Raw genomic sequence first — 24,759 nt, forward strand, 5'->3', positions numbered from 1 at the left:
GGGCAGGAAAGCATGACTGTGGGATGGGCAGGCAGCGGCGGCTTTAGCGTCAGCGTGTCACACGAATTCCCGAGGTGAAAACCATACCCCCAAAGAACGCGCAATCGCCATGTACGGTACTGACGGACGATAAGCGTGTCAAAGGAATTAGGGTAACGTGAACTCACTTGCTTGAAGTAATAAGTAACAAACTTGCCGACACCCGACTCATCAGTCGAAGCGGTAGCATGAAACTACCCAGATATCTAAGCGTACACCCCCCCTGCGTACAAATGTAGTAAACTCCAAACAATACCGTATCGCTCATACAGAAGAAAGCGGAAACAGCCTTTTGCAACCTCACCAACGCCACGCAGCAAGGGCTTTACAAACACATACTACTATATCTAACCGCCACCTTCAGCGATGGCCTTGAGTAGACCACCGACATAGTTCCGGAGAGTAAGATTATGGCTCGCTGTGAAGGCGATCTGGTCCCGCAGCGGAGCAAAGATGCGGGGGACCCATCCAGCGTTCTTGGCTTCTTCTTCCTCCTTCTCTTCGTTCTCTCGTCTTTGTTCCGCTGCTGCGTCGCTGAGACGTGGCTTCTTGCCGCCTGCTGTGGCTCGTCTTGCGGCTTCGGGGCTTCCTTCACTGGCACTGAATGTCCGCTTGTGGGCTGGGGAGGATGGCGAGGTGATGTCGGTGACTGTGGTTGGGGGCGGGATCTTGTTGAGCTGCCGGGCAAGGTTGCGAAGGACGAGGACAGAGGACAGGGGAAGGCCGGCGGCATCGTTCGTATCGTCGGTTGCCGTGTTGTAGTAGCGGAAGTTGGGTGCTGATTGCGCTCCTGCTGCATCATCGCGACCGCCGTATCTACTTGCAGAGCTGGTCGATGAACTCTGATGTCGCCCACCCATACCCAAACTACCCAACCCGACCGGTTGTCCAAATTGCGGCTGGAAGTTCTCATGTCGTGCTTGTGCGGAAGAAGTCAAGGGCCGTGACTCTGAAGGCGTGCGGTTGTGTTTCGCGTGGATGGCCTGCTTGATACTCGTATCAGGCAAATGCGTCTTGACATGCTGCCCGGCCTCGAACGCGGATTCCGTACCGTCAGGCGAGAATCGCGTGCAACCGCCCCAATGACAGTAGTACTTCGTCGCTTCTGGGGTGTCTCCGTTCTCGATATTGACAATGTCCTTAATGTCCAGCTTTGGCTCAAGCAACCACTGTCCGGTTTCCTGATCGCGAGGAACTTGGAGATGCACACTGACAACGTGTTCCCACATGGAGCGTGCTCCGGAAGCGAACTCGCCGCACTCGATATTGGCGGTCGAATGTTTCGAGTCGGCATGACCATTCAGGAGGCTCGGTGGATGCCAGCAGCAGCGCATGTACGGCCTCTTGGTGCTTGGGTCGACTGGTACGGATCGTGGCCGTATGCCTCTTATGGTATACTTTGGCTGCCCACCCACAGTCAACACTTGGGCGGAGGCGCCACCGAACGTCGTCGATACATTCGTGATGAAGTCCTTAGCTGGCATCAGCGCCTTGAAAGAAGCCGGATTGTTCGTCATATGTTCTGAGAAGGCTGCGTTGTAGGCCGACCAGAGCTGAATCTGAGTAATCTCGCCAGTCGCATCCTCTTCGAAACACGTCTTGAGCCATTGCGAGCTACGCTCTGGCTCATCAAGCGTCACGAGATGATCTATGATTGCAGACGAAAGCTTAGGCGCATTCTCTGGAGGTGCAGAAGTCTTTGCCGTCTTAGCGGCACTCCTTCGTTCTTCGTATGCAATTGCACCGTATTGTAGCAAGCGTACTAGTTGCTTTGCCACTCCCTCAATGTCAACTTCATGTACAAGCGTCTCAACGTTGTCGGGGAAACCAGTGAAGAGATAGAGGAAGTCCAGGCATGCTATGCGCAGATCCTCGTCTTCGACTAGCAGCCAGTCGCAGATTGATTTGAGAGTCTTGACTGGCACGTCAGAGAGCTTGTTTGTAGCCTCTAGGTTCATTGCTATCCGGGCGAGTGCTCTCAGCGATGTGATGATGCGACCACGGTCGTCGGAATCCACTTGGGCGAGCAAAGAGCGATACAGCGGGCTTTGCGAGTCCAGTATCCAGTACTTTGTCAGCTGCTCGGCAATCTCTAGGGCGTAATGCTGTAGCTCCACGATAGTGGAGTGGCGGGGCAGGTTGAGTGCGATAACGATCATGTCTTGGATAGATGGCACAGAGGCCGCGAAGATAGCATTCTCTTTCAGCATCACCATGTTCCGGATGATGAGCGCAGCCTCGTTGATCATGGTGAGGGCCTTTGCGGATTGCTCGGGTAGGAGGTTGTCGTGCATGTCGAGTGGGCGGAGAGATTTGATGCGCTGCAACAGGTCGCGGGTGCCGGTCAGTCCGTTCAGGGTTTGCGGCTGTGTAAAGTCCTCTTCGACGTATGAGATGTCCCAGTTCACATCGAAGAACAATGTGGACACGTCAATGACCTTGGCGATGAGTGCATCTGCGAGCCCCGGGAACTGATCGAAGCGGTACTTGTCTCCTCGCTCGTGCGAGATCTTGACCAGGTGGTGCAGCGCGTATGCCTCCTCCTCAGGCTCCTTTGACCGCAGCGCGTTCAAAGCGCGGATGTATATGCTGGGCCCTGAGAAGCCGGTACCGGGCAGCATCATGCCCTTGAGCGGCACCGGCCTGTTCTTCTTGTTGAGGATGTACTTCTTGCGCGACTGTATGTAGGTATCGAGGGAGTTGGACGGGGTAACGACGGGCTTCATGGTGGCTGGTACGGCGGTCCGTGGCTCGTAGTTCGCGATGGTCATGGCTGCTCCGCTGGTGCCGTAGCCGTTGGCTTGCGACGAAGTCAGATGGCCTGTCGATTGGCGCGTCTGTCGGGTTGAAGACTCGGGCTGGAAGAGCACTCGCTGCGGCGGCGCATGGCGGAGGGATCTGGTAGACCGCCCAAGGCTGCCGGGCTCGTCCACGTCCATCTTGTCGTCTTTCGGTGTCTTCTCGACGTCGTCTTCGGAATCGGAGTCTTCCTCTCCCCTTAATCGCTCGGCCTCTCTATTGCTGGTTGGGAAGAAGTTGTCGACGGTCCGGTTGAGCAGGTCTCCGCCCTTTGCAGACACGTTCTCGAGGATTTCGGGCGGCGGGGGTTCGCGCTTGTGAACGGTGGATATTTCGTAGGCGCTAGAGCAGGCGTCAGCAGTGGTAGGCGCAAAGTTGTCTTTCACGATTCACGTACGCAAGGTTCTTGTAGTAGGCCGTCTTCACCAAAAAGGCCTGGGTTGTGATGCTGGGGCTCTTGGGCAGGAACTCAGTCGCGATTTTGCGCCACGCAAGCTTGTTGTTTTTGGTATCTGAAACCCTATCGTACCCTCCCTCTTCATTAACGCGTTTGTAGAGTCGCAACAGGTCAATGTGCCGGCTCCCGACCTTGGGTTCGCGATCCAGGACTGTGCTACACGTCGAGTCAATATGCGCTCATTGCGGCGAGACAAAGAACAAAACCCACCCGCGCTTTTCGTGGTATTCGGCCAAGGTATTCAGGAAGTCTTCATGTTCTTGGGTGCGCTCGACAGATTGTTCCTCTGGTTTGTTTGGGGCCATGGTGCGGCTGTCGCATTTACTCGGGACTGCTCGGGCACGGGTCGCGACGCATGCGTGGATTCAGCTGTGTGCCAGGCGCAATGGTGGATCTGCTCGTGAATGCGCGGCGCGCGTCGTTCGCGATGATGGATGGGCGAACACCAGAACTCCAGACTGCACCAGGTCCCTCGCGTTGATTCGCACGGACCACATCATGTGACTGAGGTCGGTCGCGACTTCCTTCGACCATCTCTCACGTCCCTCAGCACCTGCGTGCGCGACCTCGACGTGTCTCTAAGACGACACGGCTCATCGCACATATGCTATCAGATGAACGATTATTGATCTCCACTAACCACAGCCTTGCTAACCATCATGCTATCCCTTCCGCTCCAGACTCTGTCAACAGCACAGGACACCGACGCCAGCGAGCAGAGGTTCAACTGGCAGAAAGAGACCAATGACCTCACATTGATCATCGACAGCTATGGTGCGCGCGGTGGTCTTCAGCTCATGAAACTGTGTCAAGGCTCGCAGGTTCGGGTACGACGCATGCATGACTGATTACCCACCCGCTCAGATTGGAAATTCGCTTCAAATGATGTGCTAGCTAACCGTTGGATGACAGCAAACCATCGAAATCGAGAGACTGATCAACGAAGGTAATCACATTACGCGTCTGAGTGAAGAGCGCGGAGTGCAGGTGCAGCCCGACCACCTACACATATCCGCCATTGTGCGCTGCCCTCTGCTCGCTATCAAATGGCAAGTGGCCAACGACAGGATCAGGCGCATCCAGATGAGGTTCAAGTCGGACAAAGACTTCGACACCGCGTTCAGCCACCTCCTCCATCTTGGTCTCTACATGGGCGGCCAAAAGGCAGGCCCGTCTCAGTCAAGGTCTGCGGCTCAGCCACCATCGCCGGCGCGAGGAGGATCGTCTTCCCGACCAAGTTTAACTGCTGCCGCATACCCTCAGCTGCCTAATATGAGCCCTGTCATAGGTGGACCATCATGCCCTCCTTCACGACTGGCGGAGATCTCTAGTCGACCGTCCACTAGCTATGACTTCTCTGCTTCCTTGAATCATCAACTACCCACAGCATCATACACCCGTCCAGTTTCTGCGACCACAGGCTATACCGGAGAAGCGGGCGGTGTGCCGGCACCATTCTCAGGTCCTCTTGCTCCTCCAGTACTGTTCACTCGTCCTACCTCAGCAACGTCGGATATCTTAGGACGCTCGCATGTTGACTCTTCATATACGTCAGATCAGCACATGCCGGACCTCCAAGAATCTCATCTTATGTCTACGGAGCGACCGGATACTGCTATGCTGTTCAACCGCCCTGGTAGTGCAAGTCGTCCCGGTACTGCGGATCGCCCTGGTAGCACTGAGATACTACCACCGAGACGCGAGCTTCCTTTCCCACGCTTATCCTCGCCGCGCTCCTCTGGCAGCGACAGCGTGCGGCCCTCTACTGGCGCAATGGGACCTCCTCCTCTACCAGCACGCGTAGCCAGTAACCGACCTGGTTCCAGCCGAAGCGCAACCAGCAAGGAGATCGAACTTCCACCTCTGCCCCAACCCACTGTCATCAGCAAGACCGCACGTGGAAAGCAACCAATGCAACAGCCTCCTCGCACACCGAACCAAGATCAGTACATTCCTGCACGCGCAAAGACATCTCCACATGGCGGCATCGAGAATCAGTCACCGTTGACATCGTCTCCAATCTCCTCTCCGTTATCTTTCAATCGGTCAAGTTTCAGTGCTATCCCGATACCGCAACCTCTTGGCGAACGAAGTAATGCTGCACAGAAGCTTCACCATAACATGTCGTATAGAGGTCTCGACACCCCACCTACGTCTGTTACTGGCCACCGTGGCGTGAGCGTGTCCAATCCAGGTGCTACTAGTAGTGTGAATGAAAACGACCAGCTGGCGACATATGCGATGCAGTCTGACGAGGGACGCAGAGCAGCGCTCAACGAGTTCGTATACCGCCACCTGGAAAGCGACGACTTCCTCACGCTGGTCCAAGACATGGAGGCTACTTGGGCAAGAGTTGCAATGTAAATGCAATGAGAGGACCGCTGGCCAAGAGGATATAGCAATGACTATGTGAAGGAAGGAGAATCTCGTCGAGACTTTTCGAGAGGACGTAGTGAAGAGTACGGAAAAGGGCGCGACGGCATCTCACAAGCATCGACTCTTTCTGTTGTTTCAAACTCTTTCGTAGTTCTGAGATAGTAATACCGTCAATAGATGAGCAGTATCGAATCCCTTGTTGTACATCTACTCAATGCCTGCTCCCCTGCTCACCAACAACATACCCCCTCGCAATCCCACTCCTTCCCTCTTCCATCTTAGCCGCCCTCTTACCCCCAACCGCTTCTTCCCCATCCTCCGCATCCCGGTAATCCGTACCCAGACCCTGCCACGTTCTATTTGAGCGCAAATACTCTGCACCAGGCGACGCGACACCCCCCACAGCCGCTATGTCGCCATTCGCCCGTTTCGTCAGCGCTGAACTAGATGGTGCCGCCGCCGCATTCCCATTAAGCGCTTTTGGCGTGGCACTCGAGCGCATAGGTCTCGCATGCGAAACATAGCGACCAGTCCTAAGATCAAACTCAGGAGGCGCTGATTCCTCTTCAGAATCATAATCGCCATTCGCATCTCCCTCTCCCTCTCCCTCATCCGCATTACTACCACTCTTCTCTTTCACACCCCCCTCCCCCTCATCCAAAACCCTCTGAAAGTCCCCCTCCCACCTCCCCGTCCAAACCCTCTCCTCATCCCCCATCAACGCCACCTTGAGCTCCCACGGCGTAATCATCGGCCGCCAAAACTCCCTACTCTCAATCAAACTACTCTCCCAACACCCTATCACCACCCATCCGCCCACCTCACTGAAATTAGCCACCTTGGCCGCATTCACTTTGCCCACGACAAAGGTATAGTATTTCTTGCCCGCGGCGCTGATTTGCTTTTGGACGTGTGAGAGGATGTGCATATAGTTCTTTACGGAGAGCGTGTTGATCAAGATACCGAAGATAGGCGTTGTGGAGAGGGAAGTTAGGAGGGCGTAGCGGCGCATGAGGGTTTGGTGGGTGCGGGCGAGGGAGGCGGTGGGCGGGGTGGTGGAGGGCGTGTCTGTGGGGTAGATGTGTATTGAGGCGACGCGCGAGGAGAGGGTGAGGAGGAGGGATGTTGGGGGGTCGGAGATGTGGAAGAGGGCGTGGTCGTGGAGGGCTTCGTCTGTTTCCGATGTGTTCGGTGGTATCGTTCGGTTTGGGAGTGGCGACGACGGGTTATGTACGATCTCTGTAGCGTGGATGTATGTGTAGCCGGCGTCTTGGAGGCGTGCGTGGAGCGTGGGGATGTGGTGCGAGTATGGTATGTCGGCCATGAGGACGATCTTTGCGTCTTTCTCCGGATACGTTTCTTGGAATGTTGCGATTACGGGGTCGAGGTCTAGCGGTCGTTCGGTAAAGACATATACGACTGGTAGTCTTGAAGGAGGCGAGAGACATGAGCGGCCATAATGTACGACAACGTCCGCATCGACGTGCTCTGCTGCAACCTCGTCTACACAGCACGCGCCGTATGATGTGTCACCCAGTATAAACAGACTCTCGTCTTTGCTTCCCTGGTTACTTATCGCCGCCTTTTCTAAGCCCGCGCTGATTTCTTCCACGCCTGTTGTCCAATTTGTATGTCCATTCTCCTCTTGCACCCCATCCCGCGCCTTCCTCGCCTTGCCCAGCCCCCGACTCAGCTGCTCATACACTCTCGGTGCATCAGTAAGCATATGATCCGGGAACTGCAACGCAATCCTCTTCCATCTCCCTTCGCGAATTTCCCTGACCGTCCGCTCAATCTCGTATGTCAGCGTGATCTGCTCATCGGAAAGCCTGGTGAGACTGGACGTGTCTACGGTGGGAGTGGGGTCTTCGAAGATGTGCGTGTCGGGCGTAGAGAGTACGGGCGCGCCTGCAAGCGACGGAACGGCGGCCATTGTGTGTGGTGATTGCGGAAGAGTGGCGTTGAGTGCGAGCGTGGCGGGGTTGTAACTTTTTTTATGGGCGCGCAACTGGCGGGGCACGCCTCGGTGATGCAGGGACGGGCGGCGCCGAAGAGCCGCAATGCATGGCATGGTAATGTCGCACGTGTGATAGGTGAATGGCAATAGAACGTTCGATATACGTGTATTGACTCAATTACTATCTACAAAAGAGAGGTGGTATCATATTTCAACCAGCGCTGAATCCAATCCCTATGTCGCCAAAAGCAAACTAGAAAATATCTCACATCATCAGGTATCCAGACACGGCCGCTGCCAGAGCAAGACCAAGGACGTTGGGTACGAACTTTCCTACACCGCTGTCGTCGTCGCCGTTGTTTGTAGTGGCGAGCTGACCAACGATCAGCTCGGGAGTGTATGGTTGCGATGTCTCGACTGTGGTGCCGTTCCAGCAGTAGTCAGTGAAGCACTGCTGGCACACTTGTGGGATAGCTTCGCCGTTACGCTCCAGACTCCGAGAGAGGATAGCGCATCCGACGCAAGTAGGCCAGTTCGAAGCACCCTCACGTGTGGAGTTTGCTTGGGTGACGACGTCGTAGCCGTTCTCGATCATGCCGTTGCGCTCGCTGATGCTGTAGTCGAGCTTGTTGAAAGTGGAGGTGTTGGACCAGAAGACGTAGGGGGCGTTGGGGAGGTAGACGACGAGAGGAGGGATGTTGTCGCCTTCGGTGACGTTGCTGCTGTTGCAACCAAAGAAAGCGGGGCGGCTGTTGAATCCTAGAGCAACAAAGGTGTCCTGTCCGGGGATGTAAGGGAATGAAGTTCTGTTCATGAGAGTGCCGCTTGCACGCTCGTAGGTTGCAACCAGAGAGGTACCGTTAGGCCAGTTCTGCGATGGGTCGTCCTCCTCGACGGTGTCGCCAGAGGAGTCGATAGCAAAGACGACATCGACCTGGCGTACGGGCTGAATGACCGGGTTGAAGGGAATGTTCTGGCCATCCTCACCACCGTCAACGAGAGTAAGACGCTCCCTGTCAGCACTGGGGTTCGTCTCGTTGTGGTAACGGAAGAAAGGGTTGGGCGAGTAGTCGGCGATATCGTCACCGTCTTCACCGATACCCTTCAAGATGTTTGACACAAAGTTTACCAGGATCTGAGGTACGTCCTGGATGGTGTTCAATGTGAGGAAGATCTGGTTGAACAAGGAGCTGCTGGTTCCCATGACGAAGCCCAGGTTGTCGAATCCCTCAACACAGCCCTGATCTTGGGCAAGTTCACCCTCGCTGAAGTTGGAGCCGATGTACTTCAGAGGAGCAAAACCGTAGGTTGTAGGGTCGAATGAGCCCATTTCGAACGGGTTGAACTCGAAGTTGGTGGCGTTCAAAGAGATGATCAAGTCTCCGGGCGAACGCTCATCTGCGACGAGGATAGGCATCGGTGCGTTTCCGGATGAGAAGTCTTGGTCGTCTTGGATGGAAGAGAAGGTGTAGGCTATTGTGGTTAGCTTGTGGACTTAAAGGATCTGGGGGTAAACATACCTGGGGCTCCATCGCTGGCGTTGATGAGCTGGAAAGAAAGACCGCGGCCGTAAACATCGGTAATCGACGTATTGAAGTCGCCAGCCGGCGAATCGCTCTTGTCCTTGACTGTGCTGACCAAGTTGTCGTAGTACTGCGCAGTCGATAGCAGCTGAATTCCCTTCGTGGGAGGTCCCTTGAACAGCGAGTTCTGGAACTGCCAAATTGCCGAGTCCTCGCCCTTGTTGATGATTGCCTCAACTGAGGTAAAGTTGTTGGCGTAGATGCTGCCAATCATCCAGCCTCCTCCTGATAGTGCGGAAACATATGTGGATGCCTGCAAGATTCCTCCCAAATGTCCTGCACTCGTCGAGTTCGATGTCCGACTGTCAAACGCCGCTAGAGCACCCGCACCGTTCAGCAGGGCCCGGTATCCTCCACCAGAGAACGAGATCGCGATGTTCGGTAGGGCGGTGGTGTTGTCGCGGTGGTTGCTGATGTATTGTCCAACGTCGAAGCCCTCAATGTTGACGCGTTCGAGGAACTCGCGCATGGGATCTATCGTGTTCGGTCTCCTCTTCTGGAGCCATTCTGTCTCTTGCTGGGAGAGCTTGTCGGCGGATCGAATGCTCGGGCGCGTGGACGGGCAGTTGACTTCGGCTGGCGCGTAGCCATTGGGAGCCTGGGGCGAGGCACGCTTCAATATATCCAAGCCATTGGGAGGTACGACTCTAGCTTCCCGAGGAACAACCGCAGATGCTGTCATGCGTCAGCTGGGTCCCTGCAGGAACACAAGGAGGCGCATCACTTACAGGTCGCTAAACTAGTCAATGCCGAAGCAGACAACACAGAAGAATACTTCATCCTAACGAATGGATGTGAAGAAAGGAGGGGTGAGAAGGCTGAGAAGACGCGAAATGAATCGCGAACAAATGCGGAATCATGGCAATGTTAAATGATGCGCTCCATGCTGACGGGAGGCTGCGGAATGACCCACACTGCACAGGCGGCTATGCTCCTGGCTCCAACGCACCAAACGCCCGGAAGAGCTAGGAGGATCTGACCTCATAGGCGTGCTACTAGGCGTGCCACTTGTCGTGGCTGAAGGCCCTGACGATCAAACTTTATTTTTAGTCCCATCTCTTCTCGTCGAGGTTTTGTCCGTGTTTGGTTTGTAAAGTGCTGTCGCATGCCCGCCTGAATCATCAGGCCCTCAGCCATCATCGGTCCTACAGATCTTCTTCGTTTGCAGCAGTTGCTAGCTGACACCGCCTTTCTGCGGTAAGGCTCTGGTCAGCGGGCACCGTTGTGGCGCGTCATCTCCCGTGAGTGGCTGGCGCTCATTTCGAAACAATACGCTTTCGGCACTCGGCAAGCTGCCGGTACGAAGGGTACGAAAAGAACCTTGATACGACCCTGTCATCCTGGCATTGAGTGTGGTGTGTTACTTTCTCCATGTTTGAGATGTCGAGACAAGCGTTTGGCGCAAAGTAACAACCACTGCCCTGTTGTTATGCAATAAACAATGTCGTCATCTTCGTTGGGCCCTGATCGCAATTATTGCCGTCCATAGCGCGTCGCGTCCTCGCCGTTAGGCAGCCTGCGTACGGTCGTTTCATTCGACTGACCTGCTAGACATTACCTCAACAGCGTGTTTTTCTTCACCACAGCGTATGCACCATGCGCAGCGAGGAGTAGCTTCGCAAATAGTTCTGTTCCGAGGTTCCGGACTCCGCCATGACGATCAACGGGCGACACATAACGTCGCGGCGGCGGTGCTATAGCCTCGCGCTACACAACGAATCGCGATGGTGTATAGTACTAGGCTACTAGCTGGATGCGTGTATGGAGATGAAAGTATTGTTGACGCGGCCTGCAGAAGATGTCGCAGAGCGTAATCGTATACGCCGTACGAAAAGAGACGTTCTCGGCAATTGCGCCCCGCGGCTTCCACCCGAAGTCGCTCCAACGGCAACTGCGTATTGCCATGTTCAGTATACGCCACCTCCACCTTACAAATCCTTCGTTCGTTCGTCCGAATCTAAGCCTCCTTCTCCACGTCTCCTTCTAGATCATGGATCATAGGGCAATAGTCCACCTTCGACTATCCAACATCCTAGAGGAAGGAACTGCTAACGGGTGGCTGAGGGCCCGTTGCCGAGCATCCATCTGGACTTACTCGCCAAAGACCAGTATGAGGTGAGCCGTGATTCATGCACATCGAGCACAACGACAATGAAGAAGAGCATGCGCCTTGACTCATACTGGACCCTGGTCACGGTCAGGCTAGTCATTGAAGTCTTACTGTGCATCACATGCAGATCTGCGGCATACAACCTCACAAGTAACGACGATGATGGTCGCCGTCTTCCTATCAGCAACATACGTTGTATCAACTTCTCTCCCTGTATCTCGTGCTTTCCATGTTTATTCTCCAACTACTCGTTTCGTCCAGTCGAAAGACCTAGCTACCGTACTTGTACAGGCCCAATCTCCCTCCGCAATCATCGTATCTAGCACTAATCCCCACAGCAACGTTGTGCATACCTATCACACTCTAGGTACGCCGAAGTCTACCTGGCTTTACTACTGGCTCCTCATCGGAGTCATCAGACACCATCGTATCCGGCAACTTGCTCTTGTCCATAAGTCCGGCCAGCCCATCCATCTCGCGCGAAGCCATCGTGCCAGGATGCGCAGCCTCAAAGGCCTCTTCACCCAAATCAGCATCACGCTTGACCGCTTTGCCCTTGCCGCTAGCCTTCGCATAGCGTTCTTTCTTTGCATCCTTGACCGCGATCTTCTTGTTGTCCTGGGTCTCCGGCCATACGGAATCGAGGGCATCTGCAGCCTCATAGAGTGCCTTGATGGCTTCGCGAACGTCTTCCTCTTGCAGTTCCTTTGAACCCCAAGGGGTGTTGTCGAGACGAGCCTTCTTCGCATCGATGAGCGCATCTGAAGCGATCTCGTCGTTACCCGCTGTTGCTTCAGCGAGAATCGCCATCAGAGCGAGGACCCCCGGCTCAAACTTCATCGCCGTGTCCTTGATCCACCAGAAGCTCTTGATGTCGCGCTTCGACGCGGACACACTGTACTTCTGCTTCAGTGTCTTCGCGTTCGCAGAATCGAAGTCCTTGATTAAGCTCGCGATACGGCTGTATGGCTTGACGAGGCGGAGAACGTTCTTGCGGAGGGGGGCATCGCAACGACGAAGCTTGCTCATGTGGTTGCGAAGAGCTTCTTTTCCGAGTTGCTGCATGTATGTTAGTATGTTTTCAATGCAGAAATCGTCATCGTCGTCATCGTCTTCCTCCAAAGATCGGACCTTGCATGTGGCCTGGATGAGTAGACCCTTAGCCTTGAGGATAGTAGGCAGTGGGCCGATGTGTAGCTGTAGATGCAATCGCTGAGTTCTCTGGGTAGTTGGGCGAATGGGAAAGTACCAATCGATTCCCTTCCTCAACAAATCTCGAAACTTACCCTGAGTGACCTCTTTAGTAGGCCTGATGTATCATCAAGATACAAGACGACCTCGAGCTCAGGCTCTGGGCGGATACGGTGGTAGTCGTAAGTACCGATCAGCAACTTCTCTCCATCGGCGACATTGTTGAAGTGGAAGGAGTTCATGTCGCTATTGTAGAGTAGCTCGCCATTGATGTCGCAGGCCCAGATCTCTTGATCACGGAGACGAAGTGTGCGCTCAACGTTGAAGATGATGTCGTCATGTGTCATTGACGGGGTAATGAGGAAGTTGTCCGCTTTGTCACCGGTCTCGGGGCAGTAGAGCTCCACCTTGATGGCGCGCGAGCGGTTCGGCGGGAGGGGGGTGGTGGGAGCCATGATGTAGATGTAGATACGAATGTAGTATATGTAGTCAGGGGATGGGGGTGGTTGGAGAAGAGATTATTGCGGTTGCAGAAGAAAGATATATACCCACTGACGAGATACTAGTCGCGGTGAAGGTGAAGGTGAAGGTGAGCGCGACTCGAAATCTGCGCCCGATTTCGTAGTGACGTCGTCCCCCTAAAAGTCTCTACTGCCTGTCCGTGGACAACAATAGAGGTCGAGGTGACGGGGTGTTGCCTAGATATGTGCGCCATTTCGGGGGCTTCTTTTCACTGAATCACTTCGCAAATTTCCATGTTTAGCTAGACCGAATGATCACGAGCAGAGCTATACAAGTAAATAATAGAAAACCCTCATCAGACGCTCAGGTTCTGTTGCTGTAGGGATAGTATTTGCGCAGCGACGCAGATGGCCTAGGTACCGACGAGCGCTCGCTCACCTTCACACATGTAAACAACCCCACAATTCTGGGGCGCCCACTATCAGCGCATATTAAGCAGATATTGAACTCTTCTATATATACCAACTAATTCGTCTATACTCCACGAAGAAACAACGAACAGTCTGGCTAGTGTTCTACGCATGTTTCCCTATAGTCTAGGGAGTTTAATCCGTGTCTCTAGTGGCTTAGTAAGAGTTTCTTTTTGCCTCTTTCTGCGGCCCCGTGTTCGAAACTCTGCAATATTTACTATTTTTTTGCGCTTTGATGCGAGACCGTACCTTAGTGAAAGTGAATCATAAACGTGATCAGGTTGAGTAAAGTCTAGTCGTTTGCAAAAAGAGGCCAGCTTACGAAGACGTGCAATAGATCCTATCAATTACCATGTTCAAAGAGTGTGGCTAGGCGTACACGAGTATGAAGTAAGTGTATATGGCTACCTACCTAAGCATATGATAAACTTCTAGGTGTGCTATAGACCACTAGAATGTTATCCAGAAAACTCTTGACATACTCCCAAACGTCGCTAACTACTCGTATTCGTCACGGGAAAGTAGGACGTAGACCCCTGGGGAAGTCGCAACAGTGGCATGATTGTGAGTTCCAGCTTCGTTCGCCACGGTCAACCTCAAGAAGGATGTCCGTACTACAGAAAAGACCAAAAACCTTATACGATACCCGGGCTTATTCGCTACGACCGATTTCTTTGGCAAAATCGTCCCTGGTGAACACCTCTCAGGTGAAGACTTCCTCCTCGCTAGTGCCGAGGCTAGCCGCCAGGCTAACAGTCCTTCCGAGCCCAAGGATATCCAGGATTAAGATGTGTTGGACGCCGTCCAAACCATGTAAGAGGCTGCCGAAGCGATTGATTCCATATGAGACGACAACGATCCTACCCGCGTGAATTAGGTTAGTGGCTGAGCCTGGAGGGTGTCAGTGAGATTGAAGTGAGTGGAGTGATACATGCCGAGACGTCAAAAACCTCCTGGGTCTGGCATGATGTTCAAGTGGATACTTGGGCATTCATAGAAGGTGTTCTGGGTCTACTATGATGGACTTCCGATCCATTGATAAGTCACTGAAGAAACTCTGGATACCATGAGAATTTGACTACTTGATCGAACGCACGATGATAATAACACGCCTACTGAGTAGATGCTTGATCCCATAGCCTCGAAGCACAGAGGTAGTACAATACATATGGCCGCTCTCGATCGAACGCCCTCTCGTTCACCGCATATACTTCTTCTCACCACCAAATGCCCAAGCTTAACACCCTAGGCCGCTTTCTCTACAGTCAGATACCTCTTGTACAGGCCGATACTGCCCTGCCTCTTGTCATATACGTAAGGGCCCCAGACCACCTTAGCGCCAGGTCCGAACAGTCTAGTGGCCAATCTTTCAGCCAGATCAAAGGTCTTCGTATGGAAAGCCTCGTCTCCATATTCGCGCCTTGTAGGAATCGTGATCTTCAGCTTCTGCAGCCTACCCTCCCAATAGCCAAGATCCAAAGTGTCCCACTCTTCAATACAATCTTCTAGCGAATCCTCATCATCCGATTCATAGTCGAGACGATGACTCCATTCCAAATCCATTGTCAAGTTTTCAACTTGCAGGCCTTGAAGAAGGACCAGGAATTTCGGGTCGTCGTCCATAAGCTGGTCGACCTCTCTCCTGATTGCGATGTGGCGAATGACGTTCCTATTCATGACCAGCGAGTTGGTCAAGCCAGCCATGTCGGGAGGGTTACTATGGGCTTTTGTGTAATTGGTGTAATCGTAGTAGTCGATTATGACAAACGTTCGGGTAGCGCCAAAGCACAGGAGTGCTTCTGAGCAGAGTTGCTTGTTGCTGCGAAGCCAGTTGGGAAGACCTTCCGGTACGGCTGAGTTAAGACCCATGTACCACATATCATAGCGACCCTCATACCATTCATATTCTTTCCACATATCACCTAGGTAGCCACCCTCATACCATCCATATTCTTTATCTCGATCCTTCTCTTCTGTGTCTTCCTTATCCTCTTCCTCCTCAGATCCCTCACCGTTCACCGCATCGATTTCCTTCTGTTCATTCACAACCCGGAGACCGTACTTGGTTGACGTCTGACAAGTGGCTAGCAACAGGAGATTGTCGGCGCGGAATACTCTGGCCTCCGTTCCTAGGGCGTACTTGTATATCGTATCGCGGAGTTCTCGTGGAAGGCGGAAGAATGGAAACACACCGGGCGGAACCCAATCTTCCGCGATCTTTGCTACTTGTCGTGCTTCCTTAGGTGTGGTGGGCGTTTTCTTGAGCTTGCCGCCGTCGATCCTTTGGAAGAGCGACTCCCGAACACGAACGTCGAAATAACTCATGGCGGCTTAGAGTAGGTGGATGAAGATACCTCACCGGAGAGAGTAGTCTGAACGCGAAGGAAGCTGGCGGAAGGCGATTCGTAAACAGAAATGCTAGAGCCTATTGGGTACTAGCCCTGATCAGGCAGCAACGGTCCACTCTCACTTCGGTGAGTGAGTGCGAGCGCCCGGGCGCCTTCACTGATACAACCCGCAAGAGGGCAACGAAATTTGACAAAAAGACAAGACTTGTATGCCAAACCGAACACCAGGGTAAACTGTTAGCTTTGCGATTACCATTTGCTTTCGTTACAGGTGTCACAGATGTACTGCATTAATAGGGACTTGGTCGAATGTTTGATGACGGCTACACATGCATTAAGAAGGCTTCTCCTACACATGACTACATACGGACACGGCTCATAGCAGTACCAGCTACTCAGATCCCTCCGTTCAGGTAGTAATCCAGAGGGTATCCCAGCCAATCACACTGCTCCACATCCGTGTATCCAGCGCTCTTGCTAGGCCAATCCAACAGCCTAATCTCATCTCCTGACTTCTTAGTCGCATCAACCTGCATCCACTGACCATACTTCGTCACACCTTCAAGCACCTTGTAGTACCCTCTTACATCAAGATACTTCAAGCTAGGGTTCGGGTCGCCGTTCCTGATGAAGGAAGCGAAGTAGCTGGTAGTGAGTTGAACACTCCACAGATCCTCTGGTTCGCGGATGCGGTTCAGAACGCCGAAGAACCAAGGCGAGTCTGCGCCGTGGAAGCGGAAGTACGGGTTCTCGGGGTTGTCGTTGGCAGGGCCACCCAGGTTGTTGGGGTCGTAGCCGTCGATGGAACGGTCAAGTTGGTAGTAGTATGTCTTTGAGAAGGCTTTTGATCGCGAGGCAGAGTAGACGGTCGATTGGTCGGCACAGCGGAATGTCTTGTCGGTGGCAATGCGCTGCGAGACGTTGAAGGAGTCGAGCGTCAGGTTACCCGTGCTGGTGAAGGGGAACAGACCAGACTGGATGACGCGTTCGGCCCATGTGCTGTTGATACCAAGCGCTTCCTGTAGTCCTTGCGAGTGGTTTGAGATCGGGCTTGTGGGATATGTAGAGAACGAAGCGCCGTCATCGAGAACGGTGCCGAAGATTACGGGAATGTGTGCGGTACTGGCATTGCGAGTTGAGATGATGAGTTCTGGCGTGTTGACGTATGTACCGTCTTGGACGACATATCGGGCTACAGTGCTGAAGCCGACCAGGTCTGCAGCAGGGACCTTGTCGAGACAAGCGATTTGGGCTAACACATCAGTGCTGTTGCAGCCAGCCGCCGCAAAGATCTGAGGCCCGGCGACGGTGTAGCTCTGATTGACCGTGTAGTAGGTTGAATAAGTTGTTCCGTAGTCTCCGTCCAGACCAAGCGTTACGCCACCTCCGAGGTTGGATAAGGCAACGGCGCCTTGGAACTTTCCGATGGCTTTAGGGGAGCCTAACAGTGTTCTGACAGAGCCGGCTCCGGCTGATCCTCCAGCGATGGTTATCCTCTCAGGGTCACCACCAAAGGCAGCGATGTTTGCAATAGTCCAGTCGAGCGCCACGATCTGGTCGCCGATACCGAAGTTGCCCTTGATGTCTGTTCCAGGGATGGCCAGGAAGCCGAGCGTCGAAAGACGGTAGTTGATGTTAACCACAACAAGATCTTCCTTGCTTGCAAGGTTTCCACCGTCGGAGAGTGGATCAGCACCACTTCCTCCGGTGAATCCACCACCGTGAATCCAGAACAATACGGGGCGGAGCTGCTTCTTCGATCCTACTTTGGGGATGTATGGTGTTTGGATGTTGAGGAAGAGACAGTCTTCGCTTCCACCACCACCTTGGATGCAATTGGAGCCGTATTCGGTAGTCTGAATTGTTTGACCCTTCTTAGAGTAGAGCGAAGAGTACTGGAAACGGGTAGGCGTATCCGCGTATGGAATGCCGAGGAACCTAAAGGACTTCTGATTTCGGTATCCGACGAATGTGTTTCCACCAGATGCAACTGAGATAGAACTTCCGTTCACAGGACCGGCACTCGCTGATCCATTGTTTGCCGATTGGGTACACAAGACAGGCAGTTGCTTGTGATGTGATGAAGCAGACATGTACTTCACTCGGTTGCCGACTGAGACGACGCCACTGTCGATGTAGTACCCTCGTTCAGCGTCGGTGTACTTGGCATAATCTTGGTATGAGAGAGCATCGTTGAAATCAGCCTGGTACTTCTGGAGCGTAGCCTTGGAGATGAGTTTCTCGTTGAGCGAGGCACAGGCTGCTGCTGCATTGGCTTGAGGGACCGGGTCGAGGATGATGGCACCAATGTGGTTCTTGTCGTCCGAGCCGTTAAGATTGTTCTGGTAAATGAGTGTCAAAGAGGATTTCGCGTTCGAAACGCCAACGGCAGGTGCTGATCCAACCGGTGAAGCCTGAGAGACAGCAACAATACCAGCCGCCGCAGCGGCAACGAGGGTGGTGATGACTGTCATCTTGAATGTCCAGCTTGGCGCAGAGACTTGATCGACAGCTGGAGAACCATGGTCGTTCATCTTGATCCTCTTATACGGCACCGGTAACCCGGATGGCGTCGTGCTTGCAGATGAACAACCGTAGCGCTAGCCACAAGCAGTTCTCCTCCACATGAGGCTATTGGAAATAAGCATTCGAGAGCGGGCTAACCCCAGGAAACGAGGTGTAGATCGATCACTAGGCAGGGGCAGTGGCAGAATGCTTAAGCAGAGGACGGGTACCGCAACGTTCTACCGAGCGACAAAGGCGAACCAAAACCTATCGTGCCCAGAGCGAATACACTCGCCTCAACATGAGCATACAATATGAATCTTCGGTTGTCACTTGATATCGCAATGGATAAGAATCCTTCCAGATCGATGTATCGCTTGGCCTGCAGTTAGATCACATCGCGCGTAGCATCGCGATAGTGGTCTATGCATCTTCATCCGAGGTTCAGGTCCGATGTAATTTAGCCGTTTAGGCACTGCATGTAGCCCGCCGGCCTCGTGGCGATGGCATCATGGATGCTAGATGCAGGGGTCGGGGTGGATGACTTCGCTGTCCGTTCGCGGGGTGTGGCTTGAACTGCGGAGCGGAGGAGTGGAAGCTGGAAATTTGATGGGGTTCCGGGGTTCAAGACGCGCAGCTTGGTGCTAGCCGTGTTGGGAGCTAGTATGCGTATTCCCCTCACGCCTGCGGGCACATGTGGGCAGAACCTGGCAGGTTTGTTCCTTCCGACAATCGAATACTTCCTTGCTTGAAGGAAGCGACAGGTGTATCTCCACGATCTTGACAGTGGTATCTATACCGGTTGGTGCATTCTTCAACGGTCGCTAAACTCGAGAACACAGGGGCGTCGTCCGTGAGGTACCCTCCATCTCATTGGAGGATTAATCAGAGACCCTTCATCTTGGCAAGTATAACAGCACTATGAACACAGTAGCGGCCACGTTATACCAGACAACCGTGGGACGAAGAGGTAAGAATGTATATCGCCGCCAGGACGAACGAGACCGAACACGCTCTGTCCTTTTCATCGGGCAATGGGTTTGAGCGCACTCGCACCATGCAGCAAATCGCAATACGAAGAAATGCAAGAAGACAAGCATTGGAGTGGGTCGCGATAGGCAGGATAGATTGGCAGGCGTCATTACACATCATATGCATGTCAGAATTCAAGAGTTTGAATAGCAACCTCACCTTCTACACACCTCCCTCTGGGCACTACGTTCGTCCGTATCGCTTTCCCATCGTCGCTTTCAATATGCGGCTAAAGCTACTTATTCTCACGCAACTCATTGCGACGGCGTTGGGCACGAGTATGGTTCCGCCTAGTACCTGGAACTACACCTACCCATGGCCAGTGCAGTATTTTGAGTTCACGTCGCAGCGCGCGAATCTCTCCATGGCTTACATGGATGTACCCTCTCAAAACACCAGCTATGCCTCAAACAAGACCATCATGCTTCTCCACGGCAAGAACTTCTGCGGCGCGACATGGGAGGACTCAGCGCGTCGCCTCTCAGCCCACGGATACCGCGTCATCATCCCCGATCAAATCGGCTTTTGCAAGTCGTCCAAACCGCCAGCCTACCAGTTCTCGCTGCAGCAGCTCGCGCGAAACACACATCTCTTGCTGCAAAGCCTAGGTGTGGAGTCAACATATGTACTAGGACACTCCATGGGTGGTATGTTAGCTACGCGCTTCGCCCTCATGTACCCAGAGCAAACATCCCATCTCATTCTCACGAACCCGATCGGCCTGGAAGACTGGAAGGCTCTCGGGGTACCATGGCGCAATCTCGACGCTTTGTACAAAGACGAGCTGGCCACCAACTACACATCAATCCGGAAATACCAACAAGCTACTTACTACGTCAATACCTGGAAGCCGGAATACGATGTCTGGGTCAACATGCTAGTCTCACTCTACCAGACGTCTCCCGAGAACATCGACTTTGCGTATAATATGGCGCAGACGACGGATATGGTTTTGACTCAACCGATTGCGTATGAGTTTGAGTTGGTACAGCCTAAGACTCTTCTCTTGATAGGGACAAAAGACACAACGGCTATTGGCAAGGCTTGGAGCCCACCAGATGTACAAGCCAAGATAGGCAAATACGAGCTATTGGGTAAGGAAGTGGCGGCGAGGATTCCAAACGCGACGTTGATCGAATTCGAGGATCTAGGCCACAGTCCCCAAGTTCAGGACAGCGAAAGATATCATAGCGCGCTGTTTGGATGGTTGGAGGAGTCTAATTGAACTTGTTGAGGCGGTGCGGGGTGTGTGTGACAAGTGAAAGGGAGGGAGGTAGCGAAACAAAAAGAGAAATATGCGAATTTTTATGGCCGCAGGCAGTTTCGAACCCGGAGCAAAAATAGATCGCTTCAACCGAAGCCTGTATGTGAACGGATCACACCCTGCACGACAGGGTAGACATGCGAAGGACATACGCTACGGGCCCATCAGATTCTATTGAGATATTAGTAAATTATTGCGTATATATACTACGATACAGTGTTTCAATTGCTTGGAGGTGATGGGTGAGAGCGCGTTTGTTTGTGTGACTGTGAGAACGGGGACGTGCAAACAGTTTCCGCACAGACTGGGTACATCACTGCGACAGGCCGGATAAGCAGACTGTTTGAGTGAAAGGGACCACATCACTCGCATGTCGCGGGATGACATGTTCGCCCAGGTGCCGAATCTGTATGTCAATGTCACTATATCTGCGATTAAGTCACTGCCGCGTCAATACATCCAGAACGATCATCTAAAAATCACATTGACAACAAAGTTAATCGATACTATACCGCATACCCTTCTATCCATCTCAGAGCCACTGACACACTCCACGCCTCACTAACACCCTCACCAATCAGTCCTCATACTATAATAAAAATTCCCACTAACCTTCCCCAACAAATGATCCCCATACCTCCCCTTCCCATACCCTTCCCTACCCCCCGTCCTCTGCACACACTTCCCCAACGGCTCAACCCACGCCTCAAAATTCGGCTCATAGAAAAACGGCACACTAACCCTAAACGCTTCCCCCCTATGAATAACCCGATGTTTAGTACTCTTCCACAAACCGTTCGTCCACCGCTCAATCATATCGCCAATGTTGACGACAAACGCGCCGGGGAGGGGGTCCGCGTTCAGCCAGGTCGTGCCGTCTTTGAGCAGGACTTGGAGGGAGGAGGGTGTGGGGTCTGTGAGAAGAAGGGTCACGCAACCGTAGTCTGTGTGGGCGCCGCAGGAGAATTGGTCGATGTTGTCGTCGCCGGAGATGGGGGTTGTGAGGGGAGGGTAGCCGATCATGCGCATGACCCAGAAGGAGTCGGAGCAGTTACGCAGGAAGATTTCTTCGTCTTGCGTTGATTGTGTTGCGCCTTCTTGAGGGGAACCGAGGTCTAGTGCTACGCCCATGGCGTGAACGAGTGCTTCGCCGACTTTCTTGACGCGCGAGATGTATTCTTCGTACACGGGTCTGAGCTGTTCGGGTTTCTCAGGCCAAAGATTAATTCCCTGGAGGCTCTTGACGCTACCTGGTCCGCCATCGCCTGGTTCTCTCTTGTCGGCCGGCCAGTCTCGGTACCAATCGATGGCTTCTTGCATGTCTTGCAGTCCACCCGTCACGTTTTCGCCGAGCCCCTGGTAGCCGCGTGCGCCGTCGCCTCCTTCCGGGCTGCCGGCATCGAAGCGCTTGATTTTGTTCTTTTCCTCGAGTGGTAGAGAAAAGAATTCCCGCGCCAAGTTGATGATTTCGTCGAGTTTGGAAGTGGGGATGCCGTGGCCGGTGAGGTAGAAGAAGCCGTAGTTTATGCAAGCGGCGTTTATGGCGGAGGCGGTTGTTGAACGGGCTTCATGCGAAGAGGAGGGGTCCATGAAGGGGGATATATCAATTATGGGAAGTCCATCCTTTTGGGCGGTGGCGATGGGCTTATCGTAGCGGGAGCCGGAGTCGGGAGTGGGGTTGAGATTTGTGGGAGATGTGGAAGTGGTGCCATTTGACTGCTTATCTCCTGCTGTACCGGGGGCTGTATTCATGTCTGACATTATGTCTTCCTTCAAATGACCGTCTCTTCCTTAGTTCACAAGCACTCCTTCAACTCAAAGATTGATGGATGGATCGTATTGCCCTCTGACTCAGACACGATAACGGTCCTAGTAACTCACAATCGATCGCCCTAGAATGAAGTTAGCAGTCACGTGTGATTTTCTATGAGCACTGCGTTTAAGTTTCGATGAGGTTGGCGAATCGGTACAAACGTGTGTTGGAGTAGAAAGATCGGGATGTCGAATGTTCGGATGGCGATGCCGAATCGAGACTAGACGCGGCTATTCTAGGACATGTCCAAGTCAAGACGCAATAGTGGTAGATGTGCATTCAAATCATACTACCACGAAGGATTTCGTCCAAGGCGATGACTACACACGGTGTCTGTTCATGATAAAAAATTTCCCTTACACGTATGGGGTAGGTCAATCAGTTCGCTGCCAAACAATGCATGATAGCATAGAGCTGCGTCCAAAGATACGCATCTTCACAAATGCAAGCTCAAGATAAAAGGCCATTCTTTCTGTCATCGTGGGTTCATTTCAAGTATAGTGGTATATCGCTCTATCCAGTGACCACAAGCCATGCATTGCATCATGATTAATTTCTGTAGATGCACCTGTATCACATCACCACGCGCTGCTAACTCGCGACACGCTGTTACAAATCGTGGTCATTTACATGATGACCTCGTTCGAGACGTCCTGCACAATACATTAGTACAGGCTGAGAATGTGGATATATGCTGACTTACCCTCTTAAGCTCCTTGTACGGCAGGCAGACACAGTTTTGCACACGGACTTCATCCGCAACAGCACACTCCTTGCCAAGAATAGTGATGCTCTGGACCTTGACGCCGTTCTTGATGACGCTGGTCGTGTGGCTGGTAACGGGGGTAGGAGTGCCCTCGACACGCGCCCAAGCACCGACCTTGCTGTGCCAGCCGATGATGGTGTACAAGACGCAAGCGTCGTGCTTGATCTCTGAGTCTTCAAGAACGATAGACTCCTTGACACGTACACCAGCGCCAATGACGACGCGAGGGCCGATGGAGACGTTGGGGCCGATCTTGGCGGTTGGGTCGATCTGCGCGGAGGGGTGGATGTAGACGGGGGGTAGGATGTTTGCGGAGGGGGCGGCGAGTTCTTCTGAGCCTGCCTGGAAGGCCTTCAGGAGGTACAGAGCATTCGCTGGCACGGCGGAACCAGCGGTCTTGATCTGGCGCCAGAAGTCCTTGGTCTCGAGGACGAAGAACTGCCTGCTGTCGGCAATGTCAGACAGCACATCCTGCTCCAATCGGATAACAGCATTCTCCTTGTTATCATCGTCGTCGTCGTTTTGGTAGAAGGAGGATTCGAGGTTCTCGGAGGAGGGGTATGACAGCAGCCGTGGGCGCTCGGTCCGTCGCTTGATGGCGCTGCGGATGGCGGGGAAGATGCACTCGGTCGCGAAGAGGTAGACGCCGCAGTTGATGAGGTTGGAGATGTGCGACTCGGGCTTCTCGACGTAGTGGAGCACGCGCTTCGTGTGCGCGTCGGAGACAATGCATCCGAAGTTGGAGGCGGCGTCGTTGGCGACCCGCGTACCCAGCATTACCGCCTCGGCGTCCTTGTCCTCGAACAGCTTGAGCATCTCCACCAGCGGAAACGAGGAGCAGACATCGGCGTTGAGCACGAATAGTTTCTCGGGCCTGCCCTTCAGTATGACGTCGCGGAAGTGGTAGAGACCGCCCGCCGTGCCCAGTGCCTGGTATTCGCGGAGGTACTTAACGCTCAGGTGCGGCCAGCTGGTCGAGACGGCGTTGATGAACTGCTGGAAGACGGACTCCTCATAGTAGCCGACGATGAAGACCTCCTTGATCTCGGGGACGTTTGTGATGGCGCGGAAGCAGTGCTCGATTATGGGGTGGCCGGCGATGGGGAAGAGCGGCTGGAGCAGCGTTAGCGGGGATGTCCTGGGGCTGTCTATTTCGCGTCGTCGCGTACCTTGGGCAGTTCCATAGACAGAGGCCTGAAGCGTGTGCCGCGAGAAGGGCCTCCGACCTAGTCTGGTGAGTAAACATGGCTGCGTCGGTGTTGTGGGCAGTATCTACCAGAATCACGGCCTTGGTGGAGCCTCCAGACGGAGACTTGGGCCTCATGGAGAGGGAAGGCGGTTGCAGACTCATAGTGGCGTGTTTTTGGATGTGAAAAAGCAAGCTGAAATCAAGAGATTGTCGGAATGTCTCAAGATCAGAAGGAAGGTGCAGTGAGTACAATTGCGAATCTGGCCTTCAGGAACGAGTTGGTGGACCCTGGAAATCCAGCCCACGTTGGCGTTGGCGGTGAGGCGCCCTGGCGAATCGGGGCGTCGGCGCATCGTCAGGTGCATGTCGACTTCATCCCTTTTCACACGCCAGCTGTG

General features: G+C 53.5%; 11 protein-coding genes across 11 annotated transcripts; 3 read left to right on the top strand and 8 right to left on the bottom strand.

Moving 5' to 3' along the window:
• Window positions 1–386: 386 nt before the first annotated feature.
• Window positions 387–3,600, bottom strand: J4E85_007441 (uncharacterized protein; the record flags this gene model as incomplete). Its single annotated transcript, XM_051471673.1, has 3 exons — window positions 387–3,180; window positions 3,236–3,451; window positions 3,506–3,600. 3 exons carry the CDS (start codon window positions 3,598–3,600, stop codon window positions 387–389), a joined length of 3,105 nt encoding a protein of 1,034 aa, XP_051324747.1.
• A 354-nt stretch (window positions 3,601–3,954) lies between these two features.
• J4E85_007442 (uncharacterized protein) lies at window positions 3,955–5,659 on the top strand (the record flags this gene model as incomplete). Its single annotated transcript, XM_051471674.1, has 2 exons — window positions 3,955–4,122; window positions 4,208–5,659. The coding sequence occupies 2 exons, from the start codon at window positions 3,955–3,957 to the stop codon at window positions 5,657–5,659; spliced, it is 1,620 nt and encodes a 539-aa protein (XP_051324748.1).
• Window positions 5,660–5,882: 223 nt separating this feature from the next.
• J4E85_007443 (uncharacterized protein) lies at window positions 5,883–7,604 on the bottom strand (the record flags this gene model as incomplete). Its single annotated transcript, XM_051471675.1, has 1 exon — window positions 5,883–7,604. One exon carries the CDS (start codon window positions 7,602–7,604, stop codon window positions 5,883–5,885), a length of 1,722 nt encoding a protein of 573 aa, XP_051324749.1.
• Window positions 7,605–7,893: 289 nt separating this feature from the next.
• Window positions 7,894–9,893, bottom strand: J4E85_007444 (uncharacterized protein; the record flags this gene model as incomplete). Its single annotated transcript, XM_051471676.1, has 2 exons — window positions 7,894–9,101; window positions 9,149–9,893. 2 exons carry the CDS (start codon window positions 9,891–9,893, stop codon window positions 7,894–7,896), a joined length of 1,953 nt encoding a protein of 650 aa, XP_051324750.1.
• A 1,791-nt stretch (window positions 9,894–11,684) lies between these two features.
• On the bottom strand, window positions 11,685–12,967 carry J4E85_007445 (uncharacterized protein; the record flags this gene model as incomplete). Its single annotated transcript, XM_051471677.1, has 2 exons — window positions 11,685–12,518; window positions 12,608–12,967. The coding sequence occupies 2 exons, from the start codon at window positions 12,965–12,967 to the stop codon at window positions 11,685–11,687; spliced, it is 1,194 nt and encodes a 397-aa protein (XP_051324751.1).
• An 829-nt stretch (window positions 12,968–13,796) lies between these two features.
• Window positions 13,797–14,231, top strand: J4E85_007446 (uncharacterized protein; the record flags this gene model as incomplete). Its single annotated transcript, XM_051471678.1, has 2 exons — window positions 13,797–13,809; window positions 14,020–14,231. 2 exons carry the CDS (start codon window positions 13,797–13,799, stop codon window positions 14,229–14,231), a joined length of 225 nt encoding a protein of 74 aa, XP_051324752.1.
• Window positions 14,232–14,689: 458 nt separating this feature from the next.
• J4E85_007447 (uncharacterized protein) lies at window positions 14,690–15,769 on the bottom strand (the record flags this gene model as incomplete). The annotated part of the gene is made up of 1 exon (XM_051471679.1): window positions 14,690–15,769. One exon carries the CDS (start codon window positions 15,767–15,769, stop codon window positions 14,690–14,692), a length of 1,080 nt encoding a protein of 359 aa, XP_051324753.1.
• A 418-nt stretch (window positions 15,770–16,187) lies between these two features.
• Window positions 16,188–18,266, bottom strand: J4E85_007448 (uncharacterized protein; the record flags this gene model as incomplete). The annotated part of the gene is made up of 1 exon (XM_051471680.1): window positions 16,188–18,266. The coding sequence occupies one exon, from the start codon at window positions 18,264–18,266 to the stop codon at window positions 16,188–16,190; it is 2,079 nt and encodes a 692-aa protein (XP_051324754.1).
• Window positions 18,267–19,552: 1,286 nt separating this feature from the next.
• J4E85_007449 (uncharacterized protein) lies at window positions 19,553–20,554 on the top strand (the record flags this gene model as incomplete). The annotated part of the gene is made up of 1 exon (XM_051471681.1): window positions 19,553–20,554. The coding sequence occupies one exon, from the start codon at window positions 19,553–19,555 to the stop codon at window positions 20,552–20,554; it is 1,002 nt and encodes a 333-aa protein (XP_051324755.1).
• A 609-nt stretch (window positions 20,555–21,163) lies between these two features.
• J4E85_007450 (uncharacterized protein) lies at window positions 21,164–22,354 on the bottom strand (the record flags this gene model as incomplete). Its single annotated transcript, XM_051471682.1, has 1 exon — window positions 21,164–22,354. The coding sequence occupies one exon, from the start codon at window positions 22,352–22,354 to the stop codon at window positions 21,164–21,166; it is 1,191 nt and encodes a 396-aa protein (XP_051324756.1).
• A 678-nt stretch (window positions 22,355–23,032) lies between these two features.
• On the bottom strand, window positions 23,033–24,523 carry J4E85_007451 (uncharacterized protein; the record flags this gene model as incomplete). Its single annotated transcript, XM_051471683.1, has 4 exons — window positions 23,033–23,059; window positions 23,110–24,285; window positions 24,342–24,398; window positions 24,449–24,523. 4 exons carry the CDS (start codon window positions 24,521–24,523, stop codon window positions 23,033–23,035), a joined length of 1,335 nt encoding a protein of 444 aa, XP_051324757.1.
• Between the last annotated feature and the right edge of the window lie 236 nt (window positions 24,524–24,759).

The sequence above is a fragment of the Alternaria conjuncta genome (genome assembly GCF_024043145.1).
Source record: "Alternaria conjuncta strain BMP 0040 chromosome Unknown scaffold_10, whole genome shotgun sequence".
Lineage (NCBI taxonomy): Eukaryota > Fungi > Ascomycota > Dothideomycetes > Pleosporales > Pleosporaceae > Alternaria > Alternaria conjuncta.